Genomic DNA, 27,244 nt, shown 5'->3' on the forward strand with positions numbered 1-27,244 from the left:
GAATGACAATTTATCTCAAGATTGTCTGATAAAATTTCTTGAGGTATAACAAAATATCTGAAATACTTCACTGACTTACTGAGACCCACATGGCATAGGACTATCCAGTCTTTTTTTTTTTTTTCATTATAGATTTTTTAAACCTTATGTGAATGGTTGCCTACTTTGCAGAGCCTGGAGTTATTAACATCTTTGAATCTTTCTTCTGTGCGTTATCCCTCAAAGTGTCACTAGTAATGAAACACAGAATTTTAAAAGAAACATGAAGATTTAGTTAGAAAGTTAGCTGCGCTGAATTTAGTTAAAATAGAAGTGAGTTTAGGCCCGGCTAGAATTAATTAAAGGTTAATAGTTAGTTAAGAAGAGCCCTCAGCTCAAGCTCATTAGGACTTCAAGTCTTGGACTCAGTAGAGTCCAAGATTAGTTGGGCTTTTTTCCCCATAATTCAGACAATTCATAGATGTAATATTTGAGTCCTTCAAACTGCTCCCTGAAAGCTGTACTAGACTCTGAAACAAATAGTAGTTCATTAGCTCATGTATATTGGTTCAATTGTAATCTTTTAAAAAGGCTATCAGCTATCATGCAATTCAGTTTTGTGTCTTGATCCAGTATCTGAAGACTTGTTAAGTAACACCCCATCTGCTAACCTGTATCTCTAGAGTCATTTAAGCAGCTAATGTGAGTGAATCAAATCATTCCATCTGTACTATATCAGTATTTTGGAAGCTTTTTCCTTTCATAAATTTGTCCTTTAAAACAAAGAGTCTCGAGGTTTTTTCCTGAGACTGCACCACGTTGTCTGATAAACCACTTCCCCTACTGTTCTTAATCCTACAACCCTCTAGCAGAGGTAATAATTAGATAGAAAGGATAATTTAGGTGACGCATTTAATGTTCTGGTAAGTTGGTGTTCAACGAGACATGAGGAGGAGGAACCGTCATTATAGAGGCAGCCTTTCCATAGGCATTGGTATCCTGAAGATTGTACATACAGAAACCTCTCTCAGAGGAGATTTTATTTGTCTGCATGCTCCCACATTGCAGCTCTTGCCACATTATTATGAGCACTATGTCAGACAACCAATGCAGTGTCTGCTGCTTTTTGCTGTGGAGATCTGGGCACATCTAAATTATTGTACAGGGGCTAGAAAACATACCTTCTCATTTCCATAGACAAGAGCATATAGATTGCATGGACCAGAAAGGGCTTCCTCTAGTCAAGTCAATTTTTGCTACCTACTTTTGAGAATAAATTCTAATTTGTATATATGCCTCACCTAGATTATCATAATGCTGTTACCCACTACAATAAAATTAATCATCTTAATGTTGGCAATTCCTATACATACACAGGTGGGCACAAATAGAATCTTAATCAATAGACACTAATCAAGAAAGCAGTAGCTTCAACTATACATTAAATAACAGCTCAGGCATTCATAAATGTTTCTCCAACAGGAAGGTGAATGTCTTCAATACTTATCAGGAAGAATTTTTAATAGAAAAAGCTTCTGTAGAAAGATGATTAATGCTAAAATTGAAAATATAATACAAAGCAGAAAACCTTTTATTTACCATTTGAGCATACCAGTAAAAATATTGCAAAGGGAGTCAACCAAATTAATGGAAAAGCACAATTGTTAATGCATTGTAAACCCTCTCACATGTATCTCAGAGGAATAATAGTTCTCTATCCCTTTGCTATGGTCAGAATATTAGAAATTGTGAAGTCAAAGGCCAATTTCTTAATCGAATGGCATTTTGAGAGCTATTCTATTTACAAATCCTGTGCAGTTTAGAACCAAAGCTGAAATAAGTCTCCATCTTCTGGGGAAGCAAGATGGCATTCTGCTAAATGCTAGAATTTTATCATTTGAAGGGGAAAAAAGGCAAAAAGAAAGCAGCCAGTGAGACCTACGAATATAAAAGCATTTGAGATCTCAGAAGGAGCTTAAATCAATGCACTGCCACAGTTACAGCACAGATGAAAGAGCCTGCTGTCTCAACTGCCAGGAAACTACTTAGAAACTCTCACTTTGATTTTTTTTTTTGGTAGTCCGTTACATTACCACTAAATGCAATATACGGAGACATCACTGCTTTGATGTTGTACAGCTACAACAAATGGAAACTAATATGGTAGAACAGTCAAGCTATGTAATTTGCATTTGTATATACAAATATATACCCATCAATCTTCTTACTTCTAGACCGCTTATCACTGCCACCCATCTGCCTCCTTACTGATGCTTCTGTTTTCATAAAAGTGACAATTATTTTACACCCATGTCCTGAAGAGAGATACATATATTTCAGAGGGGTGTAAAAATTAAAATTTTCTCCAAGCTATTGTCTCCCAGAACAAATTCTTCACTTGCAAAGGGTTCTAAGAGTACTTTGAAACAATTTCAAATTGGAGCACAACAGCTGCCAGAGCTTACAGGATTTTTGTTCACACAGATCTTGTCACACTAAGAATACTTACTCTCTTCTTGAAAAACAACACATTGTTGAACAGGCTAGATTCTCTGACCTGCTCCAGTCTATACTCATCTAGCAGTATGTGAGATTATACACAATAGCTCTTGTTAGGTGAAAGTAGTGTAGGGAAAAGTACACAAGCATGTCTAGATCTGCATCTCCTCTGTGGCCTCTGCTGGAATCCCAGTTATTGATGGAATAGAAATAATGCAGATAGGTACTAGGATTCATTTTTGGCACCATCTTCCCCATCATCACCTGTCCAGCTGGGATTTTGCCATATAATAATGAGTTTGTGTAAAAACTGAAGGTCGTGGGGCAAGAGAGAGTGCACAGCCTGAAGAGGACTTCATTGTTTCCTCTTCTAGTGTTACTGAAAAACATTTCTCCTCTACAAGATCTCCCAAAGGGAAAATGCAGGGATAGCACTGAGCAGGAGTTACTATACTGGGTGATCTGACTGGAAATGCCTCAGGCACTTTGTCCACATTCTGCATGGATGGCACAGGTCTTCCACACAGTCCCTCAGGACAGGCCAAAGTTTGGACAGGAACCAGATCCATTTTTGTAGAGTGGAACAAAAATTAAATTTAATGTCTGGGTATTTTTCCCATTGCTTCTAGAACACAGACTGTGGACAAAACTGAAAGGTCTTACACAGACAGAGCTCTCAGTAAACAGTGCAGGGGATTTACCTCAGTAAGCACTTCAGAAACTGGCATCTCTTTGTTGTGTAGTGATTCTGCTAACAGCAAAGGCGTCTACAATGTTTTGTGGCTGACGTGGAAGTACTTGTCACCAGTAATGAACTTTTTCTTCAAAATACGTGAATTAAAAGTTTCAGATTCATATGAATGTTTAATAACAATCTTTTAACCTGGAAAAATAATTTTACACAATAATGATCTCTTTACAATTTACTCCAGTTCCTCAAGTAAGACTTGTAATGTCTCTAGATCCTGGGACTAAGTTAGACTCAGTTTTTACGTTTATTTAGTAACAGAGCAGACTGGTCATTTCTTACAAAAGACATCAGCAGGGACCTTTGCATGCCTCTCCCATCATTGCAGTTTGCAGAATCGTTTTACTTAGAGCCTTAACCTGTGATTCCTTTCGCATCACCATTCCCCAGTGAGGTAATTTGGTGTGTGTTTACCAACAGCAAAGCAGGCATTGTGTCCCTTAGTATCTTCAGACGTGTCTGTAAAGATTAGAATTGTAACTTACAGTTGCAACTTATGCTGAGCAGTTTTAGATTTCAGAATACTGAGAGCACATTATAATTGATCATACATTGCACGTTGGCCTACATCTCTCTTTTGGGATATAAGGGGCAATCATTGGAGTCTGGATCTGTGAGAAAAGGAGGGAGATCCAATGTTAAAATTTAAATTGTAGCAGTTCTACTACTGGGACAGAGCCAGGCAATGCAGTAAAACCAAGCTTGTGCAAACTTATCTCCCTGCATATTAGTGCAATGTGAATACACGTTACCTTCCTAAACAGGAAAAATGTAGCACTTTCCACTTCTAGTCCAAGTTCTAGTCCAATGCTAGAGACCAACACAAGCAAGACAGCAGGACAGCACTTGTCAGCAGTACAGCTGACAGCTTCATTGTGACCTGGACTCTGTCCCAATAGGATGCTCCACAGGGCCAGTCTCTCATCTTCCACAGAAGATGCTTTCTACCTAAATGTTTCAGGTGAAAGGCTGGGTCAGTGAACAGCTGAATGTTAATTTACTCATTAAACAGATCCACTTGGATTATTTAGGATTAAGGGATATTAAACAGGTGCCATTCCTGCTGTGCAAAGTCCCGGCACTGCTGCTTGCCAGAACCTGGCCTGATAAACCACACAAGCAGCGGATCCAGGTGCGCTCTGTTTCATGCACTCGTCCATAAGCAGCCTCTGTTGGCCATGGGATACAGAGCACTGCTCTGGCACAACATGGCAGAGGTGTGTTCTCACTTGTGAAGTTTCAGTGCTGTTCAGGTTTTCGCTTCAGGGTCTAAAGGGAAGCACATTCTGCTGTGCTTGGTGGGTACCAGCCTGATGCTGAGGAGAGGGGCTGAGCGGGCAGGGCTGGTTGCAGTTCCGGCTGCTGCTCCATTGGTGTGTGAGGCACAGACAGCAGTCCTTACACAGCACTTCTCGCCTTTATCTCCTCTTGAGGGGGTTTAATAAGACATTAAAGGAGAGGTGGTAGCTTGAGGGGGCTTGGGCTCAGCATTGAGCTTTGCAAGGGAGGCAAGTGCCTGTTCCCAGTGCAAGCAGGAGCAAAGTGGGGGCATTAATGAGGTGTGGAGATGGGTCGGTTCAGTTCTTCTGTGATTTTTCCGGATGCCTGAGTTTGAGTCTCACCTGGTCTATTGCCCTGCCACTTCTCTTGTGCTGAAAAGAGTCATTTAAACTGGTGATTCAGAGGCAGCCAGGTATGATGCTAAAAACCTCTCTCTGTGGTGTAGAAATTGTCATGGCTGATGGGTCATGGTGACCTTTTATCCTGACTTTGTTCACCACCTTTTAAAATGCGGCAAAGGCTTCTACACTGATTGATGGAAGATACTGTAAGCCTAAAATACACATCTCGTTATCTGATATGTGCAACATAAGAAATTTTAAAGCTCAGAGTTTTGGAATTTGCCAAAAAAATGGCAAAACAATTTCAGTTGGTTTTGTATGTGTTAATGCTTGAAGCTGTCTTGTTCTAGGAAAGGCCCATAAACATAAGCACTTGCTTTTATCGCAGTGAAATCAGTGAAAGGCATGTTTGGCTAATTATCCACACCATTGGGCACCACAGTCATAAGGTTTCTACAGAAGAGGAGGATTGTTTGAGATCACTTCTTGGTTTAAGCCTTTCCATTTCATGTAACATTTTTTCTTTGGTGCAGAAATTTATATTTTTCTTAAAAATTGCACTTTGCCTTCAGTTCTGGAACTTTTTTGGCTTTCCAGGGAAGGCAAATAGTGCACTGCTTATAGAATCACATGGATCAAATAGTTAGCTCTTAGTGTGTTATTGTCTTCCACACATTTTTATATTATTGCAGTTCATAACACTGCACCACAAGCTGGAAAACAGTGAAAGCCTCTTTATTTATAAGGTTATTACAGGTATCCTCCAGTGTATCTCATGTGTATACATCCTGTCAAAATATTTCAGGATTTTGACAAAAGTGTCTGAACTTGTTTCAAGTGACATGACATGGCTTTTAACTGGGTTTTTTTTACAGTTTTAGTATCTTTAAGAGTAGATCATAAAAGTATTACCCATACACAAAAAAAACCCAGAGAATTCCTTGCTGTACAAAAAGGTTTAAATAAGCATCAGTGGAGTTTTGCAGTTAAATAACCTGTATGGGAAATTATTATGATGCTCTCTATAATTGCTCTCAAAAAAAAAAAAAATCTTGAAGCCTGTGGAAGGTGTAACAGACCTAATTAATACCCACACTGTTTCTCCAGAGAAAAGTATTTTTTTGTAATGTAAATGCACTGCATAGAAAATGTTATTGTGCTTGTTTTATAGCTTGCCCTTATTTTTTTTCTTATTCAGCTGTAGTATATGGTATTTCCCAATGTGATGTGGAACTGTCTTCAGGACTGCAAGTTGTATTGTCATTTCTGAAATTTGGAAAACAAGAATATATTTCCTGTGCTTTTTAAGTGTTGATGTCAATTATGATCTAAAGTGTGTTTCTACATCCAGGAAGTGTGGATGTGTTTGTGCATGGCTGTGTGCACCAGTTCGAGTTCTAAAGTAGGTGGCTATTTCATTGTTGTGTTCACTATGTGTGCATGGAGTCCAGGTATCATCAAGAGCATTCCTTTCAGCTTTTACAATGAAAGCTGAATCAGAGGCTGAAAACACTGACACATCTGGAATTTCAGAGCATTTCCAGGGACTGATAATTAATGGCACTCAATCAACCCTGTACCTCATCACTGATGGCTGATTAGAGTTTAGCTAATGAGAAGGTATTCAGAGAACAGTCAGGGATTTTTTATTCAGTTGTCATTTTGGTTGGGGATCTCTGTGGGTTTAAGCCTGAGCTGATATCCCCGACATGCCCTAGAAGAACCCATGCAAATGGTCAGACTATTTTCTGCTGTTATTAGTTTTGTGTTACACATTAAGCTCTGCAGGTCAGAGATCACTGCTTTATATGTTTATAAAGCTATATTGCTGTCTGTGTTCTAAAGTATCTAAAAGACAGTGGCCTGGCCTCCCAATTGCACTGAGTGGCAGAAGGGGATTGTTCCGTGCCTGGCAATGCTCACCCATAATAACAGGTCAGCTTAATGAGTGCTGTTTGCTGAGACACATCCACTGGATTCAGATTCATCTCAGGGCTGTCCAGTGGAATGGAAAGAGGCAATGGGCACAAACTGAAACACAGGAAGTTCCATTTAAATATAAGAAAAAAGCTGCAAGGGAGATGGAACACTGAACCGGGTTCCCCAGAGAGGTGTAGTCTCTGTTTTTGGAGCTATTCAAATCCTGACTGAATACAGTCTTGGGTAGCTTCCTGTAGCTGACCCTTCTCTGAGCTGGAGGTTGGACAACACGATCTCAAAATATGCTTTCCAGTCTCAGCAAGTCTGTGGTTTTGTGATTTGCTGGGCTAGGACATAACTGGCTATGCCTGAACAGAGCAGGCTGGGGGATAGCACTGAGTGTCTGCAGGCAAAGGGCTGAGCACAGGTGGTAGCTGGTTTGCCAGTGTGCTGGCGTGCTCAGCATCAGCTCCCCAGCAGGCACACCTGGGGCTGGGCTTGCAGGTTTATCTCTGAACCGCCCTCAGGTCTGGTCCAAGGGCTGCTGCTGGTGTTACTGAGCCCTTTCTTTCCTAAACTGCAGTGGTGGTATCATGACATAGGATTAAGCAGACGATAATCCTGAAATCTTGTAGGTCTTTCCCAGTGGAGGTGCAGGAAGGGTCACCTGAAAATCAGTAAATCCAAAGAGCTTGCTAATTCTGTATGCTTCTCTGCCAGGATGGTGCTGATAACTGACTTAACATTTTGTAGGTGTGCAGTGCGATCCAAAATCAAGATTTCACTGTTATTGATGACTACTGCACTGGACTGCGAGCTCTTCTTTACCTGAAAAGCATTGAGGAACTTGAAGACTGGAATGGACAGAGTCCTGCAACCATGTGCCATCAGAAAGGCAAACCAGTACCTAGAATTGCCGATCTGATGGGAAAGGTATGTTGTTTTATTGCCATTCCTGTATAATAACACCATGTCTTGGTTTTGAATGTAATTCCATAATCATTGTATGCAGTTTCTGCTACTTACCTTGATTAATCACTGCTGCTGTCACAATTAGTCATCAAGTCATCTTCCTTCTGAATATTAACAAATATGTAGGTAGCTTAAGAAGACAAACTTGAAATGACTTGCTATGGGCTAACATTTTTCCTATAAATACGATCTCTTCACGTGATTCATAATAGCATGTCTTTAAAAAAAGTATAGGATGTAAAATTACAAATGCATTAGAACAAGTTTTGGAACTGCTTGTTTTAATGAAACTCAACTTGCTTCAGATTGATCCCAATATTGTGCCAGAAGTTCCTGGGTGTTCCAGCCAGGGTGCAGCATTCAAGAGACATGCAAAAACCCCCTTGCACTGACTCCAACCAGCTGAGACAGGTAGTCACAGACCAGGTGCTAGTTGGAACACTAGATCAGGTAGGAGTGGTCCTTCAATCACCATACCTGAGCATCTCATGGTCTTTCATGTGTGCTGATGCCCAAACCTGCAAGATAGGGGAGTTCCAGGTGAGGACACCAGACAATTTAATAAATTCTGCAAGCTCATTTAAACTTAGAAAGTCTGTGATGAAATAGGAATGGAAATGATGGTCAGCATGAAATCCTAACCTCTGGACTGTCTTTCCTCTCTGCTCTAGTAGTTCCCTGCTACAAAAGCATTTTTGGAGGTTTTTGACAGATGCAATGGGTTGCAGCTGCCCCAGTCCTGCTCATCCCTCCACCAGGGCACCTGCTGATCCGTGCTGAGAAGCAGAGAGGTGTAACTGGCTTCCTGCTGATGCCCAGCTGCCTCCTGCTCTAAGCAAAATACCTGCACAGCAGGGAAGCCAAGCTTTTGTTTCTGGTTACTAGAGGGGATCACTTTGAAGACTGATTTCAGTTATACATCATGCCTATTGATTATCCTTCCAAAAATCTGATGTACGACTGTTGAAAATGTTGTAAAAAGTAAAGAATTACAAAAGAATAGGATTTGGAATGTCAAACGCCTCCAAATCTCTGCTTATCATTGCTGATGACTGGAACTGGATTTAGCAGGAGATTAGAGACTCTTATATTGTTGTTGTTCTCTGTGGAGCTCTGAAAATTATAACATTACCTTCAAGGAGGAAAGACAATCCTATTCCTAAAGCTCTGGATAATACACTGCTTAAAAATAAACCAAGATATAAGCAGTTTCATTTTCATCTACTTATGTTAAGCAGTTAAACCAGGCTCAAAGGGTTATATCTAAACTTCTTTCCTTTAACACCTGTGGAAACCTACACAGCATTTCCAAGTCATGTTACAGATTTGTTGTAATTCTTTAAAGCTGCACTTGGTGTTCTTTGTATTACCTTTGTATTTTACTGAGCAGACAACCATTGACAAAGATGTTTCTCATGTCCTTTTGAATAAGGAAAAGAAATTGTAATTCTTAGTCTTTTTTGCTTGTCACTACATCAATAATTAACTTTAAAAAGGTTGCGTGAAAATATGCTTTAAGGAAGCATTTAATAATTCAAAGGAATCTTGACTTGAAACAGGTCACATGAAAAAGAATAAAAACAAAGCCCTATGCAATCTTGTCTGGCTGGCTCTGTTAGACATTTAAAAGACATACAGAATATAATTGTGTATTTGTATTAGCACTGAATTACATCATTGTAACGTTGCTACTAAATAATAGGATTTAAAGTTAAGCAGGATGCATCGTTGATGAGCTATTGATACATTCTAGGCATAAGCTCAGGATGGCTGTTTGTCCAGGAATGAACAAGGGAAAAGGAAGAAAAATAATATAACTCTGGTAACTGGAAATACTATGATAAATGATCCTACTAGGGGCAATCAAATACAAAGACTTGATATCATTAATATTTATAATATCATAATTAGCAAGACTGTGCCTAAGCAGTGTTATTAGTGTAACTAATTATGTTATCATAAACTAAGTTTGCAGTATTGTAGGAATCAGTATTCTTACTTTCATAAATTATTATCAATATTGGATTTCATGTACTTGTGCCTGGTAAATTTAGTTAAGTACTGTAGTTTCATCTCAATTCAAACACAAATATCTAACTTGCATGGCAGCAAGTCATAACGCCCATTTGTGATTCTCTTTCTAAAATGAATTCACTGAAAAGCACGTCCTTACTCTTTATTTGGAACAGAGAAAATAACCTATTGCTATGTCCCCATTGATAAAATAATGTGTGGGAATGTGTATGTTATATGTGAAGTAAAATGTGACAGCCAAAATCCTGCCTCTTAAAAACATACAAGGAGCTGTCCCAATTTGTATTGGTATATACTATGAGATGAAATGCAGTTTCCTCAGTAAGACCTTGTGAGAAGCTAAACAGCAAATACACGTGAACATTTGCATTTTAAAAAACAAAAAAATGAATTTGCTGATTTTGATGTGTTGTGGGTTTGGTGCAGTAAATTTAAAAATATACAGGAATCATCCCCCTTTTTGTTACAAGATTACTATTATTTCCAAATAGAATCACAGGGATCAGAAGTTCAGACATTTGACATTTTAAAAATAAGGAACTGAAGCAGAATTATTTTCCCCAGCATGAAGAACCACTTGCTTTCTGATTTTATACAAATTCATTGAGCCTCCACCAGTTGTAAATACAGTATGGATTTAGGAGCCATTCTGTTCCTGGATAAGTATGTTCTCAATGGTATCTGTTTTGATTCACAGTGTAGTATTGAATGTTAATGTCCATAGTTTTATATAATGGTGGACTATTCTTTTTCTAATTCATTTTCTGTCCTGGTTTCCACATCAAACAGATGCTGAGTGCAGAGTGTTGCCACAGGAGAGTGACACAGTGGAGTTTTGTCATGAAATATTGTAGTATTTGATGACCGGAGTAAACTAAAAGATAAATACTTTCTTCTAAATGGTACACCTGACCTCAAACTGAAGCTGTCTTGCCATGCAGTCACCAGATAAATGATGAACTGAGCAGTTATCACTGTCAGGTGTTACATTTATCACAAAAATTTCCTTCCTAAACAGAGAGAATACTGAAAGTACTGTGCTAAATAGTGTAATATAACAAGCAGTTAAATAGCAAACATAAAATTCTTTGGCTGAAAAAGAGATTCATGTTGATTAGTATCTGTTCATCCTCCTGCATTAATGAAACTAATACTTCTGATAATTTATAGCCCTTGAAATATCAGAAGCATCACAGCACTGGAAAATATTTTGGAAACTTGAGTGCTCTTTTTCTGTTTTTCACTGTTGCAGAATGTATTTATTTTTGTATGTAGACCCTAAATTTATCATCTTTGAGCCAGTGGTATTTATTTTCTGATAGTCTTTTCAGTAGCTTTTCCCTTTTGCGAACATAGAGGCTGCTGCTGGAGCCATTGTCCAGGATGTGACCTGTGGTACTACACTGCCTGTAACAGGAGTGAGATTTCCACTTAGAAATGCCAGCCTCATTGGTTTCCAGTCACTGAATGATACAGTTTTCCATAGTTCCACCAACTGTACTCATTTTTTCCTGTGGCTGTAACCGTATCCATAACAGCTCCAAAGAGAGTCCTAGCACAGATGCTGTGTCAGACTCACAAAGGTGGCCAAAGCCAGAGTTCTGGGCTTCCTTCCTCATTGCTTTTCAGATGGCTTATTTAGTTGGGGTTTGGGGTTTTTTTTCTGTGGGAGGACCTGACACTTGAAACCTTGGCACAGATGACTGTCATTAATATCAACTGTGAATCACCTTTGCATGGAATAAAACTTGTCAGCTTGTCTCAGGTTTAATCTTGGTGTGCAAATCTTGATGCTGAGATGAGAGAATGGCAAGCTAATGATGACACCACACTGCTTCTCACTGACTCCTTCAGGGAAGAACTTTTGTAAAAGCACACTTACCTCAGAATGAATTTAGGACTGAGATCAAGTGCATGCTGCAGTCAGGAAGACAGTTGAAATGTAGTGCACACTCTTACAACCCAAAGTTATTAGGGTGACTGCATCGATGAGAGTAAGGGTGTAGTTGGTCTCCTTACAATACAAAATTAACAGAATTATGTTTTAAAATAATGTTCACAAGTTTCTCAGGAAGATACATGACCAGGAGCGATAAAGAGAACTCTGTTCTCACTAGGTATCTGAATGAGGTGTAGTATTCCCCAGAGATGCAATCTGATCTCCCGTGTGTCTCACTGTCTCACCTTGTCTGTTTGTTACAGGACTCTCTTACTAGTTGCTCACTGATCTTAATCCAGATAGCTGAAGTGATTATGTCCCAGAAATGCACTGATGTCAGCTGGTGATCACAGAAGTGGTACAGTATGTCTCTGTAAAAACTTCCATTAATGGCAGCTGTAAAAATCACACTTAAGGCAGTGGCTGCTATACATGCCAGGTAGCTAAACAAAAATATGGCCTGGTATTCAGTTGGTAGGTGTGGGTTTATAGGAAGAGAGAAATACATATGGATGTTTCATACTTCGCTTTCAGCACCAGGAGTTATGCAAAAGTGACATTTGTTTGATCATGTCTAAATGATAAAAAATTAAAAATAACAACAACTAATCATTTAAGCATCTTGATTCCAGAAATATACAAAACCCCAAACAAACTGTGGACAGTTCTCAACTATTAAGGTTGTGCTGTACTAAAAATGTTAAAATTTTATCTAGTAAAAACACATTTATAGACAGGGGCTTTATTCCTCAGACAGAGGAGAGAGAATGATGCTGTACATGCACAATGTATGACTTCAGTGAAATTTCATCATCTTAAACTTCACAACCTTCTGATTTTCTTCTCTGAATGGACTTCCCATTGGAACAGACAAAAATACTCATTTCCTTCAAGTATCTGTAGGTACTAAAAGCTGAGTCTTCTGAACAGTATAAACTTGCTAAATTCTAACTGTACTGCAGTGAAATCTAAATAGTCTTTTGTATGGCAGAGAAAAAACCTTGCTATACCAACCAGATTTCATAAAAAATATTAAATTAACTCTTACATTAAATAAATAAATGGGAACTCACAGCTCTGCAAGAACAATGTTGCTTCATAAAGTTTTGTCTGCCTTCAGATTCTTCAAGACCACTGACTGCCATCACTGAACAGAGGTTTTCACCCTTCAGAAGTGCTCCTTGTTCTTTGAGAAAGCTAATTTGTCCAGTGTGGTAAAGAACTGTCCCCTTGTTTCCAGCACCACATTAAAAAAGGCAGAAAAAATGGTATTTGTGGCTGGAAATATGGACTGTTTCATCATATGTTGATATAAAGATTGCAATAAAATAATTAATATTGGTGAAGAAACCCTTTTTCCCATATTGCTATCACCAGTTCTGAAAAAAAGTCAGAGGGGAAAAGAATTAGTTTTAAGCTGTGCTGGACTGACCCTGGCTGAATGCCAAGTACCCACCAAAGCCACTCTCTCACTCTCCTCTGCAGCTGGACAGGGAAGAGAAAATATAACCAAAGGCTCATGGGTTGAGGTAAGGACCGGGAGAGATCCCTCACCAAATACCATCATGGGCAAAACAGACTCGATTTGGGGATATTAATTGAATTTATTACCAATCAAAATCAAGGCAGGATAATGAGAAGTCAAACAAATCTTAAAAACACCTTTTCCCTCACTTCTCCCTCCCTTCCAGGCTCTCCTTCCTCCCCACAAGTGGTGCAGGGAGACAGGGAATGGGGGTTTTGGTCAGTTGTTTCTCCTTAGGGAAAGGAGTCCTTCCACTGATCACTGGATCAGTGCAGGATCCCTCCCATGGAAGACAATTTTCCCCAAACTTTTCCAGCGTGAGTCCTCCCTATGAGCTACAGTTCTTCATGAACAGCAGTTCCATGGGGTGCAGCCCTTCAAGACTAGGCTGCTCCAGTGTGGGTCTCCCACAGGTTCATAGATCCTATGAGGAAACCTGCTCCAGCTTGAGCTCCTCTCTCCACAGGTCTGGAGGCCAGGAGCCTCTTCCAGCATGGGCTTCCTACAGGTTCACAGCCCTCTCTCAGGCATCCACCTGCTCCAATGTGGGTCTCCTCAATGGGCTGTGGGTGGATCTGTGCATCCCTATAGACTTCCATGGGCTGCAGGGGCACAGCTGCCTCACTATGGTCTACACCAGGGACTGCAGGGGAATCTCAGCTCTGGTGCTTGGAGCACCTCCTCCCCCTCTTTCTTCACTGATGTTGGGGTCTGCAGTTGTTCCTCTCACATATTCCCACTTGTCTCTTCTCTGAGTGCAATTACTTCTGTGCAATAACTTCTCTTTCCTTTTTAAATGTGTAATCACAGAGGCATTACTGTAATTCCTGATTGGCTTGGTCATGGCCAGCTGCAGGTCCATCACCCTATCAGACATGGGGGAACCTTCCAACAGCTTCTCACAGAAACCTTTCCTGTAGCTCCCCCTGCTACCAAAACCTGGCTTTGCAAACCCAACAGAGCTGTTTGATCCTCTTTCCCATTAGCTAAAACTTGGACATGAAATGGCTTTCAGCCAGACAAAGCCTTTTAAGTATAAGCCAGTATTGATCAAGGAACCTCTAAGTTTAGGATATTATGGGAACTGTACATCAGCACGCTCAGGAACTCTTGTCACAGATGCTTGTTGGGTTGCCCAAAAATAAGGCTCTGCCAAAATATGTCTACACTGTTATCTTCAGGCAGATGAGGAAATAAGCCCCTTCCTTCTGCTCCCCACTTAGTCTTTCAGCTCCTCACCAGATGATGAAAGGTCTCCACAGGCATTGCTCCAGGTGAGAGTCTGATGGTTCTCTGTGGAGTATCACCAGCAGTGTATCACCAGCAGTGTTTTGGGGAGCACCAGCAGAGCAGACTCTGCACCCCACTGCACAAGTCATATTTACCACGTTTGCAGCCGTTGGTGAACCTCCCAGCCTTTCAAGCTGAGTTCAATCATGAGTCTGACCAATTTGTGGAAAAAAAAAGGACCGCTTTAAACCCTTTTTTTTCCCCTAATTGTTCTATTATGGAAGTTTATGTTGTGTTTACCTGCAGTGCTGTTTCTCACAGAGAGAGCAGGCTACGTAAAATGTACCTTCCCTAACGGTGAAGCCATTTGCAGTAGAAATGTATAAAACAAAAGGAACTAGGATTATTAAATTGTATTTAAAGTAGTTTAATCTTTGTGGGGTTTATATGTACTGTATGCTAAATTTGCTTCGAGCATGGAATTTAAAGTTTCACAGATGCATAGGCAGTAAATGTGGCTATTAAGAAACCATGTATTCATGTTAACTCCTTGGCTGTGGCAGTTTTAGTGCATTCACTGCTGGCTATGGACATCAAGCCAGGAAAATCCAACTCCTGATGCAAAAGGATTTTTAAAAAAAAAATCCAGGCACTGCCAAAAATACATAATTCTTTTTTGTACTCTGCAGTTTGTTTTACTTAGGGAAACGGCCTGGTCATACCCTGCAGCATGCATTCATTACAGTGATCTTTGACTGGCAGATGCAGAGTAATAAGATGCATATTTTAGTGCTTATTATAATACCCTGTCCAAAAACAACTTGACAAATTTGTGATTTCGACAGTATCTCATTTTGCTGGCTGCAGTGCTCTGTGATTGCCTGGTCCACGTGGCTTCCAGATTATGCATACCACCAATACTGCTCATTAAAATGGCCACAGTTCACCAGTTTCGGTAGCTTGGAACGAACTTGGAATGAATTATTATACAACAAAGAGGCTGCTGTCATGCAGAACAAAAGACAAGCAAAAGAGAGCTTCGGCTTAATGAGGCTAAGTGAGTGTCTCCCCTGCATCACCAGCTACTTGACGGCCTTTGAGCATGGATTTTTTTCTCCACAGGCCAAAACCTTTGGTCTATTATTTTGTGTTTATGCACCTTGAGGCTAATATACATTTTAATATGCTGCACATGGAGAAAAAAATCAGCCATTAGATTAGAACATGTGCACTCCCTGTTAAGTTAATGACAGCCGAACATAGAGATAAATTTAGGTTTTCATATTTAATTATAGCACAGTGCAGTACGTTTAGCAAGGATAAATTGCACTATTATTATGCTTCATTTTTTTTGACATCTTTTCATATTAACCATGCACACTTACCCCCACTTCCTCCCCAGTGTCACACATAATGTCTCTGTGCATCATTCTTCTCTAACACCATTAATTTTTTATTCTGTACAGTTGTATATGTATTGTTGTATTTGTTACTTAGGGTTGGCTTTCTTGTTGGATAAAACCATTCAAAACAGCCCTTGTGTTAGGTGATCTACATAGGCAGTAGAGACAGAAAAGACATAAAAAGAACTGGCTTGTGTGGCCAGAAATGGCTCCTCATTCTGCTCCCAGAGCAGGGTTCCCAGCCCTTCTTCCCTGGATGCTTTCAGTGTGGTGTACACTGTCTGACTGCAGAGGGGTAGCCCCTTTCTCTAGTAACTGTATTGGAAAAAACAGAGAAATAATGTGTGGAAGGTTAAATGAGTTCTAAAGCGTTTTGTAGTTGGATAATATTAATATGGATGATGTGATGTTAATATAAAATGTCTCTAGAACTGTATAGGAACTAAATCAGACCTAATGTTTTAGGTAGTATGTGGTATTTGTTGGGGTTTTGTACATGTGTTACCTCTGTTTGTCAAAGCTGTTGCTCCAAGAACAGCATCGGGAATTAGGCCAGACATCAGCCTTATAGAAGACAATATGAAATTAAATATAGAGGCAAGCTGGCATGCAATTCAGTCTTTGCATGTTCTTATCAAGTTCAATGTGAATATTTGATCGCTTCTGTGCTGCCATGGATTTGATGATGATGCTGGACTATTTGTTATTTATTACCTGAGAGAGCTTTAAGATTTGCTTTCAGCTCTGGTCTGAGCTATTCAGGTAGCTGTAGTTTGTGAAAAATATGTTTGCATGCTTCACAAAATTAAGGAAATACTGCTCTTTTCCGAAGTGGATTAGAGCAGGTAATAACTCACAGGAAGAAGATTTTCCTCCTCCCGCTGTGTGTATAAGCAAGCAGAAGATATTATGCTACAGGCTTATTCCTAGATTATTCCTTATTGGATAGTTGTTTCGTGACAAAAGACACTGTGGCTTGATGACCAGAGGGTCATGACAGGAATAATAATCACCATATGAAAGGGTGTCTGGATCTGGGTGATAAAGCATTCCTCATCACAATCAGTCAGCACTTGCTGGTGCAAGAATTTTCCTCAATGGCAGAGATCAGCTTTTTCATATTCATTGAGAGCAAATCAGTATCTCTCTCTTTTCCTCTCCCTCTCCCCCCTCATTCTCCAACCTTCAGCTCTGTACCAGCTTTTACTGCCAAAGAGTATTTTCTTTGTCAAGTGAAGACAGATTTTGGGGATGTTTAGGATGCTGCAGTATTTGTGGGATTGGTATTAGTTGCAGAGTCTTGCTCTTTGTGTCCTCATTGAGTAAAGCCCAGGTCAGTAATGATTGATAGCTAATTGTCTGCAGTTCAAGCACTAGAAAATGGGTTGGCAATTAATTTATGTGTGCAAAACTCTTCTCCCTGATTTTGTAAGTGCAGATTTTGATGCAAATTGCATTCATGAAAGCAAGGTTGTGGCTTTCAAAATGTAAGCTATAATTACTAGTCTGAGAACCTGATGATATGAAATTCTTCCTCTAGAATCTACCCCTAGTGAGAGAAGACATTTATTAACAACACTGTGTATTTCTAAGCAGTACTTCTAACCATCTTTTGATTCATTAAGCCCTGGTAAAATGCTTGATATAACATGAGGTGTAGTCTTATGGAGTTGCAGGCTGTATCCTACAGACATCCAGATGGCTTAGAAATATCTGTGCAATCAGAAAGGCCTCTTCTGTATCTACAAGTAGCTATTATTAGTAAAACCTGTTTTAATTTATGTGTTCCCATTTTGTTTATGGTACCAGTCATAGACACACATACTGATGTGCAAGAAAAGACTTGGACTTTCACTTCTGAAAGAATCATTGTCCCTTTAAGCTTCGCATCTAAGAAAGTTGTTTATTTGGATAGCAAGGTACTCTGTGGGCCATAAAGTCCATGCAAGAAAAGTGCAAAATTAAGTAGGTGGTATAGGTCATAGATGGCAGACTTAGAATTAATATTCAGCCTGTTTCCCAAGAATTCTTTTATTCTTACGCTAGTTTTGAGAGGAAGTTTGCAAGAACATCTCCTAATTCTCTCAGGAACAGATTTAGCCCATAAGAGTAGCCCTAAATGTAGTGACATGCACATATGTATGAGAAATATAGAAGGAGTTATTTATGGGGAGAGGCTGAAGAAGCTAAAAGTCCTAAAGTGTCCTACCCAAATGATGTGTGTAAACATAAGAGTTGGAGAACTCAGTGATGTACAAATATTTGACTTTTGCAATCAGTGAATAAAGGGGGATTTTCTGATTTAGAGTGAAAACTCAACCAAGACTGATGAGTTGAATTAGGAGGTGGGGGGGAGGGAAGTATTCAGGAAAAGTAGGAGAAAATTATCCTGATTGGAAGAAAAGTGTTTTAGTAGAAATGATGGAGGTTTCCTGCTGTGCTGTTGAGATTAAAGGTGGGGAGGACTTTTAAAACTTGAATGCATGGAGTCTAATGGAAGTACTGCTGGGAGAAATTTTGGGTTGCCAGGACTATGTGCTGAGTTGCAGACTTTTCCTGTCTGCACCAGCTGATCCCTGGCCCTTTTCAGCATTATAGCTGCACAACAGGGGCTACCCAGGGAAGCTGCATCCTTATACAGTGTTCAGGTAGTGACTTCTTGTAAGTCACTGGAGCTGTAAGTATCTGATAGTATGCAACTGAAATGTCTTTTTGCCTAAAGAATAGGATCAGACTTTACGAACATGATTATGACCTTTCCCATTTACTTCATTTTTATTGCTATAGAAAGCCCTTGAAGGTTTTTCTGTAGTCTTGTGCAGTTTTGAGTCAACCACATGGGTGTCTGAGCAGTCAAAGCTGTACTTCCTGAGTTTTTTCTGGACAAATGGACTAAAAATGGCTTTCTGTTTCATTGTCTATGAGTCATACAACTGGGCGACTGTCCCCAGTACCTGAACAGAGCTGGTGGCACACCATTTCTACATGGACAAGTTGAGAAAAGAGGTTTCTGCACTCTGTTGTCCTATTCATGCTGAACAAAACTCATTAAGGCCCAAGAACTGTGTTTCGGTTGTTCCAGGGAAAAATTACAGCCAGCCTGTAATCTGGTGCTCCACACTCAGGCTCGGTAATAGTTTGAAGTGGCCTGGCAAGAATTTTATTGATTTCTTGGGATCTCATTCAGGCTGATTGAACTTGGGGGCTCTGATGGTTGATGTTTAAGAACACCTACCCTAGCTCTTATTAAGAAGGTGGGTCTAATCCTCACACAGGTAAGACCTTGTTTGCCCTCCATTCAACTCAGCAGATAATTTTTAATGAGATAGCTCCTTTTATATTTTATGCTATGGCTGTGTTTTTGATTTCCACACTTGTAACTACCTAGTGTAAGTAAGTCACTGTATAACCCATATATTGGTCAGGATACGTCATATTTTATATCTGTTCTTTCATTTATCATTTTGTGTCTTTCCTGTTTGACTGCTTGGAATAATTAATACATTCTTTTCTATTACTATGTTGTATTTTTTCCAAGTTGATGATTTATTTATATAAAAGCTATAAAATACCTTGTTTTATACATTATGTCTGGATTCATGAGAAATGCAGAAACACATCACTGAAATACAGGGGTTTTAGATTCTTCAGGACAAGGTCTTGCAGTTGAGTTTAAAGCAGTTGAAGTCTAGAACCTATAAACTATAATTATATTTATTTATATTAACCATCATTACATCATAGAGCATTATATCATAGGTGCTAATCATTACTTAATATTTTCTGAATATTTGCTACTACTACTACTACTAATAAATATATGCCAAAAGGCATATTTTCCTACTCCAAACCAAAAGTCCAATCCAGTCTCTCCAGCAGTTTTTCCCTGCCTTTACTGAGCCTTCTTTCCAATGCTGAGCACTTCTGACATTTTGAAATATCCATTTCAAAATTTTCCATTTGTAAATTGACAATAAGAAGACTAATTGTAAACACAGAAAGCTCTATAAGCACAAACATATCTGTATTTTCCCGTTTATTAAAAATGTACCACCAAACTGTAAACAGCTCATATACTATTTCCATTAGGAAAAATTATATTTTAAGCCTCTAAAGTTACCAGTTAAAACGGGAGCAACACAAAATCCTTTGGTGGCTGTGGCATGAGTGTGCCTTTTGTAATGACCATTTCATAAGGAGCACCCAAAGGAGCACGGCCTTGGGGCCATTTTGGGTGGTACAGAACAAGGCTAATAAATGCCTCACACTTCAGAACTCCCCTCTCTTTCTTCACAACAAAGTCACCATCTTTCATTTGATAGACTGCAGCCATTTTCTTATCAATTCTGTCACAGCTTCATTTTGACCTTCAGTCCCTGGTCTGTGGGTGGGCTTTTGTGCCTGCTGCAGGATTTTGGACTTAATTACCAGGATAAAGCAGATGGAGGAGAAACAGTATTTACATTTTTCCACAGGACCTAATTTATTTCTCTGTTGTTTATTACTGAGTTATTTTCATCTGCATAGTGTGAATAGTTTGCAAAGGTATTTTTAACAACATTTGAGTGATGAACGTGCAGTCTGAAAAGCTTGAAAGTCTGCCTCTCTGTCTCCATTTAAAAAAACATTTCCTCTCTGTCCAGACTGTGTCTTCATTTGCCCAGTTCCTAAGTGGCAGTTTGGGAGGGGATACCTCTGGTATTGACCACTGTTCTGACTGTGTGAGTACTGGCACATAATTCAGCACACACTGGCAATATAATTTTTAGTGCAGAACTTAGTATTTATTGAGATGTATTTAGGTGAAATCTTAACACAGTCTATTTCAAGACTCTAACTTAACTCTCCAAAATACCATCCCCAGCTCATCCACAGAGAAAGGTCTCAATTTGAAGTCTGACTGGGTGAGCTGCCCTTAGGATTCTCCTGCACAAGGAGTGAAGTCCCCAACCATAAGCATTAGCCAGGACATGCACAGTTGCTGCTGTGAAAGGGACTGTGCCACGGCTTAACTTGCTTTCAGTTTCAAGCATTGAGAGGTTGTCAGTCCAATACAAGATAATTCTGTAAAGCAATTGCAATGAAAACTTGGAGACTCAAGAATTACATAGGCAGTAGTGGATACATCAAAATCCAAGCTCATAACTGTAGTGTCCCTGCCTCAGTCCCATAAGGGTACTTTAATTTTCTTCCTGTCTTGCAGCTCATAAACGTGCTTCTTTTGAGACCACACCCCAAATACTGTTGGAAAAGGGCTGTAAAGTTTCATAGATGTATTTGAGGGTATTATAAAGGTATAATAAAGTAAAAATACTGCAAAGAAATAGAAGTTATTGAACAACTGGTTTAAAATTTTAGGCTAGGGATTGTTTTATTGCATATGGGTTCTACTTGGCTTTTACAGTCAGGAAGGGATAGAAATTTTTTTTGGAGATAAGAAAATTAAGATTTTTGATTTTAATGTACTGATTGATTTTAATGTAACGTTTTATTTTAATGTACTTGTGAACATTTGCTTGAACAAGTAATTTCAGTGTATTGCTGAAGACTATTCTTAGCTCAGTCAGTAAAAAACTCAGTTCTGATGTTTACCTATTGAAAATGTTTTACTTGATTTTAAGGAGATATTTCTAGATCAGAGATGAAATTGTTTACTCATACAAATTGAAATGTAAAGTAATTAAGTAGCATTACAATAAAGTAATAGTACAATAATTGTGAGCAAATGGCATACTTTGTTTAATCTGAAATCAGTAACTCCCCAGAATGTGTCCCCTTTCTCTGAAAAGCTGGCAGAGAAAACAACACAATTGATCTCGGTAGTGCTGCTCTCTTTATACCAAATGGTCATCTCGAAGGCAAAGGAGCACGGTAGGAAACTCTGCTGCCTTGATGAGTACCAAAGCTTCCCTACATTCTCACAGAATGTACAGTTCTCATTCTAATTCGTGGGGATTTTTCTCCTCCAAAATCAGCTGGAGTATGAGACTTTGAGCTTTTCCCATGGTCTCTCACTCTCTAAGAAACAGTTGCAAAGAAGTTCAAAATATTTCTGGGTTTTCTCTGCCACAAAAGCTCCACAGTGGCTGTTCCTGGCCCTCAATGCCCCACTTGCCACCCTGTGCCCATCTGGGCGATGCTCTGCAGCACAAATTCTGCCCCAAACCATGCTCCAAACCTGATAACCCTCATGGCCAGGTCCTGGCCACTGTGTGTGACCTGTGCTGTGAAACAGGCAGGATAGCCATGACAATTCTATGGTGTGGTATTTATCTGGGCTTATGTTCTTGAGGAATTTTCAGAAGATAATACGTAGCTTAGTGACCTACACTGGAACCAAGCTGCAAGTTGTGAAGTGAGCTCAGCCAGAAAGTTCAACTTTGTTTGCACCCCAGATGGCTTTATATGCATAAGAACAGTAAGACTTTTTGAAAGGCCTCTGGAAATTTTACTGTGATCTATTATTGCTGATGTATCTTAAATTATTCTTCAGCCCTTATCACAGCAATCAGGAACTTCAAATAAAGGTTGAAATATGCTTTGCTTTGTCTTGCTACAGGACACGTTCTTTGCCCCAACTTGAAAAAAAAGGGAAATCTTTTAAGACATACAAAAATTACAGCATGAAACTCAGTGTCTGTATCTGGTCGTCATGGGGAGTGCTTGAAAGGAATTAGATTATTTTCCAGGGGGAACTTATGGCAGAGTGTTTGCATATAAATTAACAACAATGAAAGTGGTAGATTAAAATTGCGACATCAATTTCATTCTTAGTTCTGCTTTGCATTTCTATAGAAGAATTTATTATTACTGTGATTTACCTTCTACTAAGAGGTAAAAGAAAGGAAAGAATGAAGTAGCAGCAGTTATAATTATCTTCTGAAAAACTTCAGCTTGTAGAAAATGCTGCAGCATGTCTGTTCAGGGACTCAAGTTGCTGTGAGCACACCTGGCCGTCCTCCCTCCATTTTCTAGGCTGGATTTCCAGCATCTTCCAACAGAGCAGCTCAGCTGTAAGGTACAGCACACACTGAAGGAAAGATCTATCTCCACCATTCAGGTGAAGCACTGACCTTCTTTGTTGCCTCCTTTTTTTTTTTTTTTTTTTTTTTTTCTCCTGGCTCCCTGCATGTGCTGGCAATGAGGAGTGGTGTGGTGGTATGGAAGCCCCAGATGGGCCATGCTGGCACAGAAGAGCAAACCGTGCTTGGCTCTTTTCCTCAGCACTGTGAGTACAAAGATCCTTTCTACCTTCTGTGCTGAAACCCCAGGGAAGACTACACTCCATGACTCCCTTCATTCACTCCTTGGCTTGCTGGATTTTCAGCAGCACACTTTCTATAATAGTGCTGTGTAAGGTGGCTGAGTTGGCTTAGGGGCATGTACACAGCTGTGGAACAAGCTCCCACAGGACCTTGGACTCAGGTAGTGCCTTTGCCTTTCACCCTGACAGCAAAAGGCACTCTTCCAGCTTTACCTTCTCTGTGCAAAAGTGTATCTGTGTTGCTACTTGCTTTTCTTTTTACAGGAAGGAAATTATTAAAATCTTAACCAAAACCAAGCAGCCTGTCCCATACCCAAAGAATGAGAGAGCAGGTGAGACATGCAAGATAGGTGGAGTTCAATGAGAGACACTGCTGGGATATTTTAATAGTGAAGGTGGCATAAAAACTTTGCGAGGGAAGGCAACAATGGGAAACAAGTGTCCATTTTATCTCATTTCTTTTGTCTTCTGGAACAGAAACAGAGACACTTAGAAGCAGGCTCAAGGAACCTAATTAAATACGGAAAGGAAATGAAAATGAGTTCACAGTTCTGTTCCCGAGACTCATTCTGTGAATATTCAGTTTGTATTATTTTCAGAAAAAGATAAGACATTATAATTCTCAAGATGCTTCTTATACTTGAAGAGCGAAACTAGGTGTTTGGGCTGGTCTTTAAATACGATCCATACTCCCAGTAGCGCCATTGGGACCTGCTGTTTGGCATAGATCAGTTTCATTGTTACAAAAAAGGAGTCAGTGGATCCCTCAAATCTACTAATTTCTGTTGGGGAAATGTTTAAAGACTTTAAAGCAAAGTTTTCTTAAGGGATAAACAATTGATAGCAAATTATATTAAAGAAGCTGGAAGTAATCATCAACAGTAACTTTTTAAAGCTGTTATTTCACTTAGGAGCAAAATACTATGATTTTACTAACTGTTTGTACCATTGTCAGTATCAGTGTCTCTGGTATCAGTAAAGTGTCAAAGAAAAAACTCTATAGCATCCTGAGATTGCTTTGCTTCCTAATTAAGACTACAACAGCATTTTAATGAGTGTGAAAGGAACCCTGTGTGGCATAAAGTAGCCATAGAATGGAGAAACCATTTATTCCTCGTGCAGGAACTTGCTTTAAGACTAGGCTGAAGATACAGCTCATTCTTTGTCTCATGCTGGAACATTGTTCATTTTCTTGGTTTTTTGAAGCTGTAATTGTACTTCTCATATGGGGGTGGGGAGGGGGAAGAAAGAAAAAAGAGGTGTTCTTAAATGTTAAAAAATTCAGTTATACCTGCGATAAATAACTCCATGCCACGACATATCTTTTATGGTTAGCGTTAAGCTTTGTCTCTCTAGTTCCAGGAAGTCCCTTTTGACAGAGAATAGCATTTTTTGAAACTAGTTGGATGTTACACTATTCTACTTCATTCTGCCTCGGCACTGACATCAGAAGTGATTAGATTCCTATAGGCACCTAACTTCAGAAAGGAGAGATATGTCTGTACTTCCAAATTAAATGTACCCAGGAATATTCCTAGGTGCTCAGGCCAGCTGGCACCAAGCAGCCTGTGCTGATGATCAGAAGCTGTTAGTCTCCAAAGCAGGTTGGCTGCAGGCAGGCTGCCTGCTGGGAATGGCTCCTGGAGCATGCCGACTTCCAAAGCCTCTCCAGGAATTGCCTGGGACACTGATAGTCAGCACAGGCCAAAAGCAGGCAAAAAATGCTGTAATGCTTTGTTAGGATAGATGAAAACATCCTTGTGCCCAGGAACATTCCCAGGCACTGATTTACCACTGTGGATATAGAGAGTATCTTGGAAAAGACTCTGAAGGGAAAAAAAAAGACAAGTAATTGCAGTATGTGATTGGGAATGAAAGATGGACAGATGGACATAGAAATGGGCTCTATTAGATGTTAGTGAAAATTACACTCAGGAAAAAAGAGCTCTGACAGCCTGAGGCTCCAAAATCAAGAAAAGCAGTGAGAATTTTTAGAAAATCTCCAGAAATATCTAAGATATAATAGGATGTAGTGTAATGATATAAATGTGTGACTAATACATATATTTTTGTCTGGTGTGACTAGTATATATATATGTGTTGTCCAAGTATGGATGGTCTGAAAAAATGGTAAGTCCTTGTCTTTCCTGATGCTATAAAACAGCTAACCCATGAGTTGCATCCCAGAGGCTGAATTCAGTTTGTAGGTGGGACAAAGTTGCAATGGTTCAAATGAGAGCACACAGAGGTTATGTTTACAGTAAGGAGTAGTGCAGACAAACAGGCCAGATAGGAACAGGGTAGCAGAGTGAAATGGTTGATGCTGCAGACTGGTGTCCACACTGTGTGCATCCCAGGTTTTCTTACTGTGTTCTAGCTCTGGTCTGCTCTCATGGGCTAAATGCCCATTAGCAGCTGGAGCTCCTTTCAGCTGCACCCCTGGAGCACATACTGAGGTTTCGTTTCATCCAAAATGAAATGCAGTTTGTGCTCTCTGCAGCTGCACTGCCATAAGAAGTGTGGTGCAGTGTGTGGGGACAAAGACAAGATTCACATCAGAGATGTGCTCTGGTCTAAACTAAACCATGAGTGCAGATCTTGGCAGCAGCATGGCAGCAATGCAAGGCTCCAGGGCATGAGCTGAGGCCACCAGTGGAGCAGAGACAAGCCCTTAACTGCCCAGGAAAGGTTTGCATAGGCAAGGAAAAATTTTGTGCAAACATAAATGCATTAGCACAAAGCAGAGAAGAGAAATCTACTGGTAATTGTCTCACATATGGGATTTTTTGCATTGGCAAGAAGATTGTTTTGCCAAAGCTTGCTTACAGTAGCAAAAAGGAAAAATTCACCACATCAGGAAAACAAACTGACTCAGAAAATATAACTTTACACATATCTGGCTTTGATGCACTACACAAGAGCAAAAATAAACTTTTGGTGCCGTTTGCAGATGCATGAACTTTAAACTAAGAGCAGCAGCACTAAAGCAGAGACGAGTTTGAATGCCAGCTGGATAGTTAAAACATCAGTAAATGCTAGACAACAGAGACTTTGTTGGCATTTTCTGGGAGTCTAAAACTGCTGACAAAAATGTACAGCATAATATCGCATGATAGAACAATCAAAATACCAGCAGGACAATGTTGATTACCAAAAAAAGCTGAATGAATTAAAATACCAGGAAGTATAGGTAACTCACAAATACTCTGCTTTTAACTAAATCAAGTGAATGAATGAAAGAAGCATGTGAGAAAACTGGGGCAAACAATTCATTAAAGTTACAGAGGAAAAGTCAGAAAACTTAGCTGAAATGGGTAGTAAGCCCTAAGAGCTCCCGTAGCAAAGTTCTTACATGGTGTTATAAAGGTCTGGGATGTCTTCTAGGCAAAGAGAAGCTGGAAATGGACAGAGCAATGCAGCCAGGAAGGCACTTGATTGATACAATGTTCTTAGCACTCAGAGAAAAAGCATTAAGGCAAGTAAGTGAAAGTAAGGAGAGTGTAAGTCTCAGAGCTGATGTTTTCCAGAGCCACAGATCAGATGGGCAGCCAGCCATCTATAGAGAAGATGGGAAGCTGTACATATGCATAGTTTTTTAGCAATTTAACAAGGCATTACACAGACCTGCAGGTGGTAATATGCTTTCCATCTTTAAAAAGTCTTTTCAGTTTCTGATGGAATATTAATATATTTGCAAATGTATTAGATGTAAGAATTACAGGCTGTAACTACCGCAGAGTCTTTTGAGCATCTCTTAGTGTGGATACCAGTGGAAGAAGATGCAATTTGATATCGAAACTGTGGTTGAAGAATGCCAACGGTATCAGCAAGAAGAGCTAATGGAGCTGGCTGGGATCACTGCTATAGCTGTATAGGTGCAGAAACAGAACAGCATAAGCTGTAGCTGATCATGATTACATTCTCATCTATCTTCTTGAAATGACCAAGGCAATAAATCTAAAATGAAATAAAATGAGATGAAATTGCATTTGACTCCTGGAGCACTGGGATAATTGCTGACCTCCTAAAGGCTATTACCTAGCTCCTAAAAAGTAAAAACCATGCAGGATAGACCCACACCTGAAAATGTCAGTTTGAAGATTAGTGGT

General features: G+C 39.6%; 1 protein-coding gene across 5 annotated transcripts in view; it reads left to right on the forward strand.

Moving 5' to 3' along the window:
- DPYD (dihydropyrimidine dehydrogenase) overlaps positions 1-27,244 on the forward strand; it is a 353,872-nt gene that overhangs the window by 298,085 nt on the left and 28,543 nt on the right. For all 5 annotated transcript variants that reach the window (XM_032117755.1, XM_032117757.1, XM_032117758.1 and 2 more), the window contains one exon: positions 7,522-7,701. In XM_032117755.1, coding sequence (XP_031973646.1) covers positions 7,522-7,701 — 180 coding nt within the window. The remainder of the gene's footprint in view (positions 1-7,521; positions 7,702-27,244) is intronic.

Source organism: Corvus moneduloides, chromosome 9, assembly GCF_009650955.1.
Source record: "Corvus moneduloides isolate bCorMon1 chromosome 9, bCorMon1.pri, whole genome shotgun sequence".
Taxonomy (NCBI): domain Eukaryota; kingdom Metazoa; phylum Chordata; class Aves; order Passeriformes; family Corvidae; genus Corvus; species Corvus moneduloides.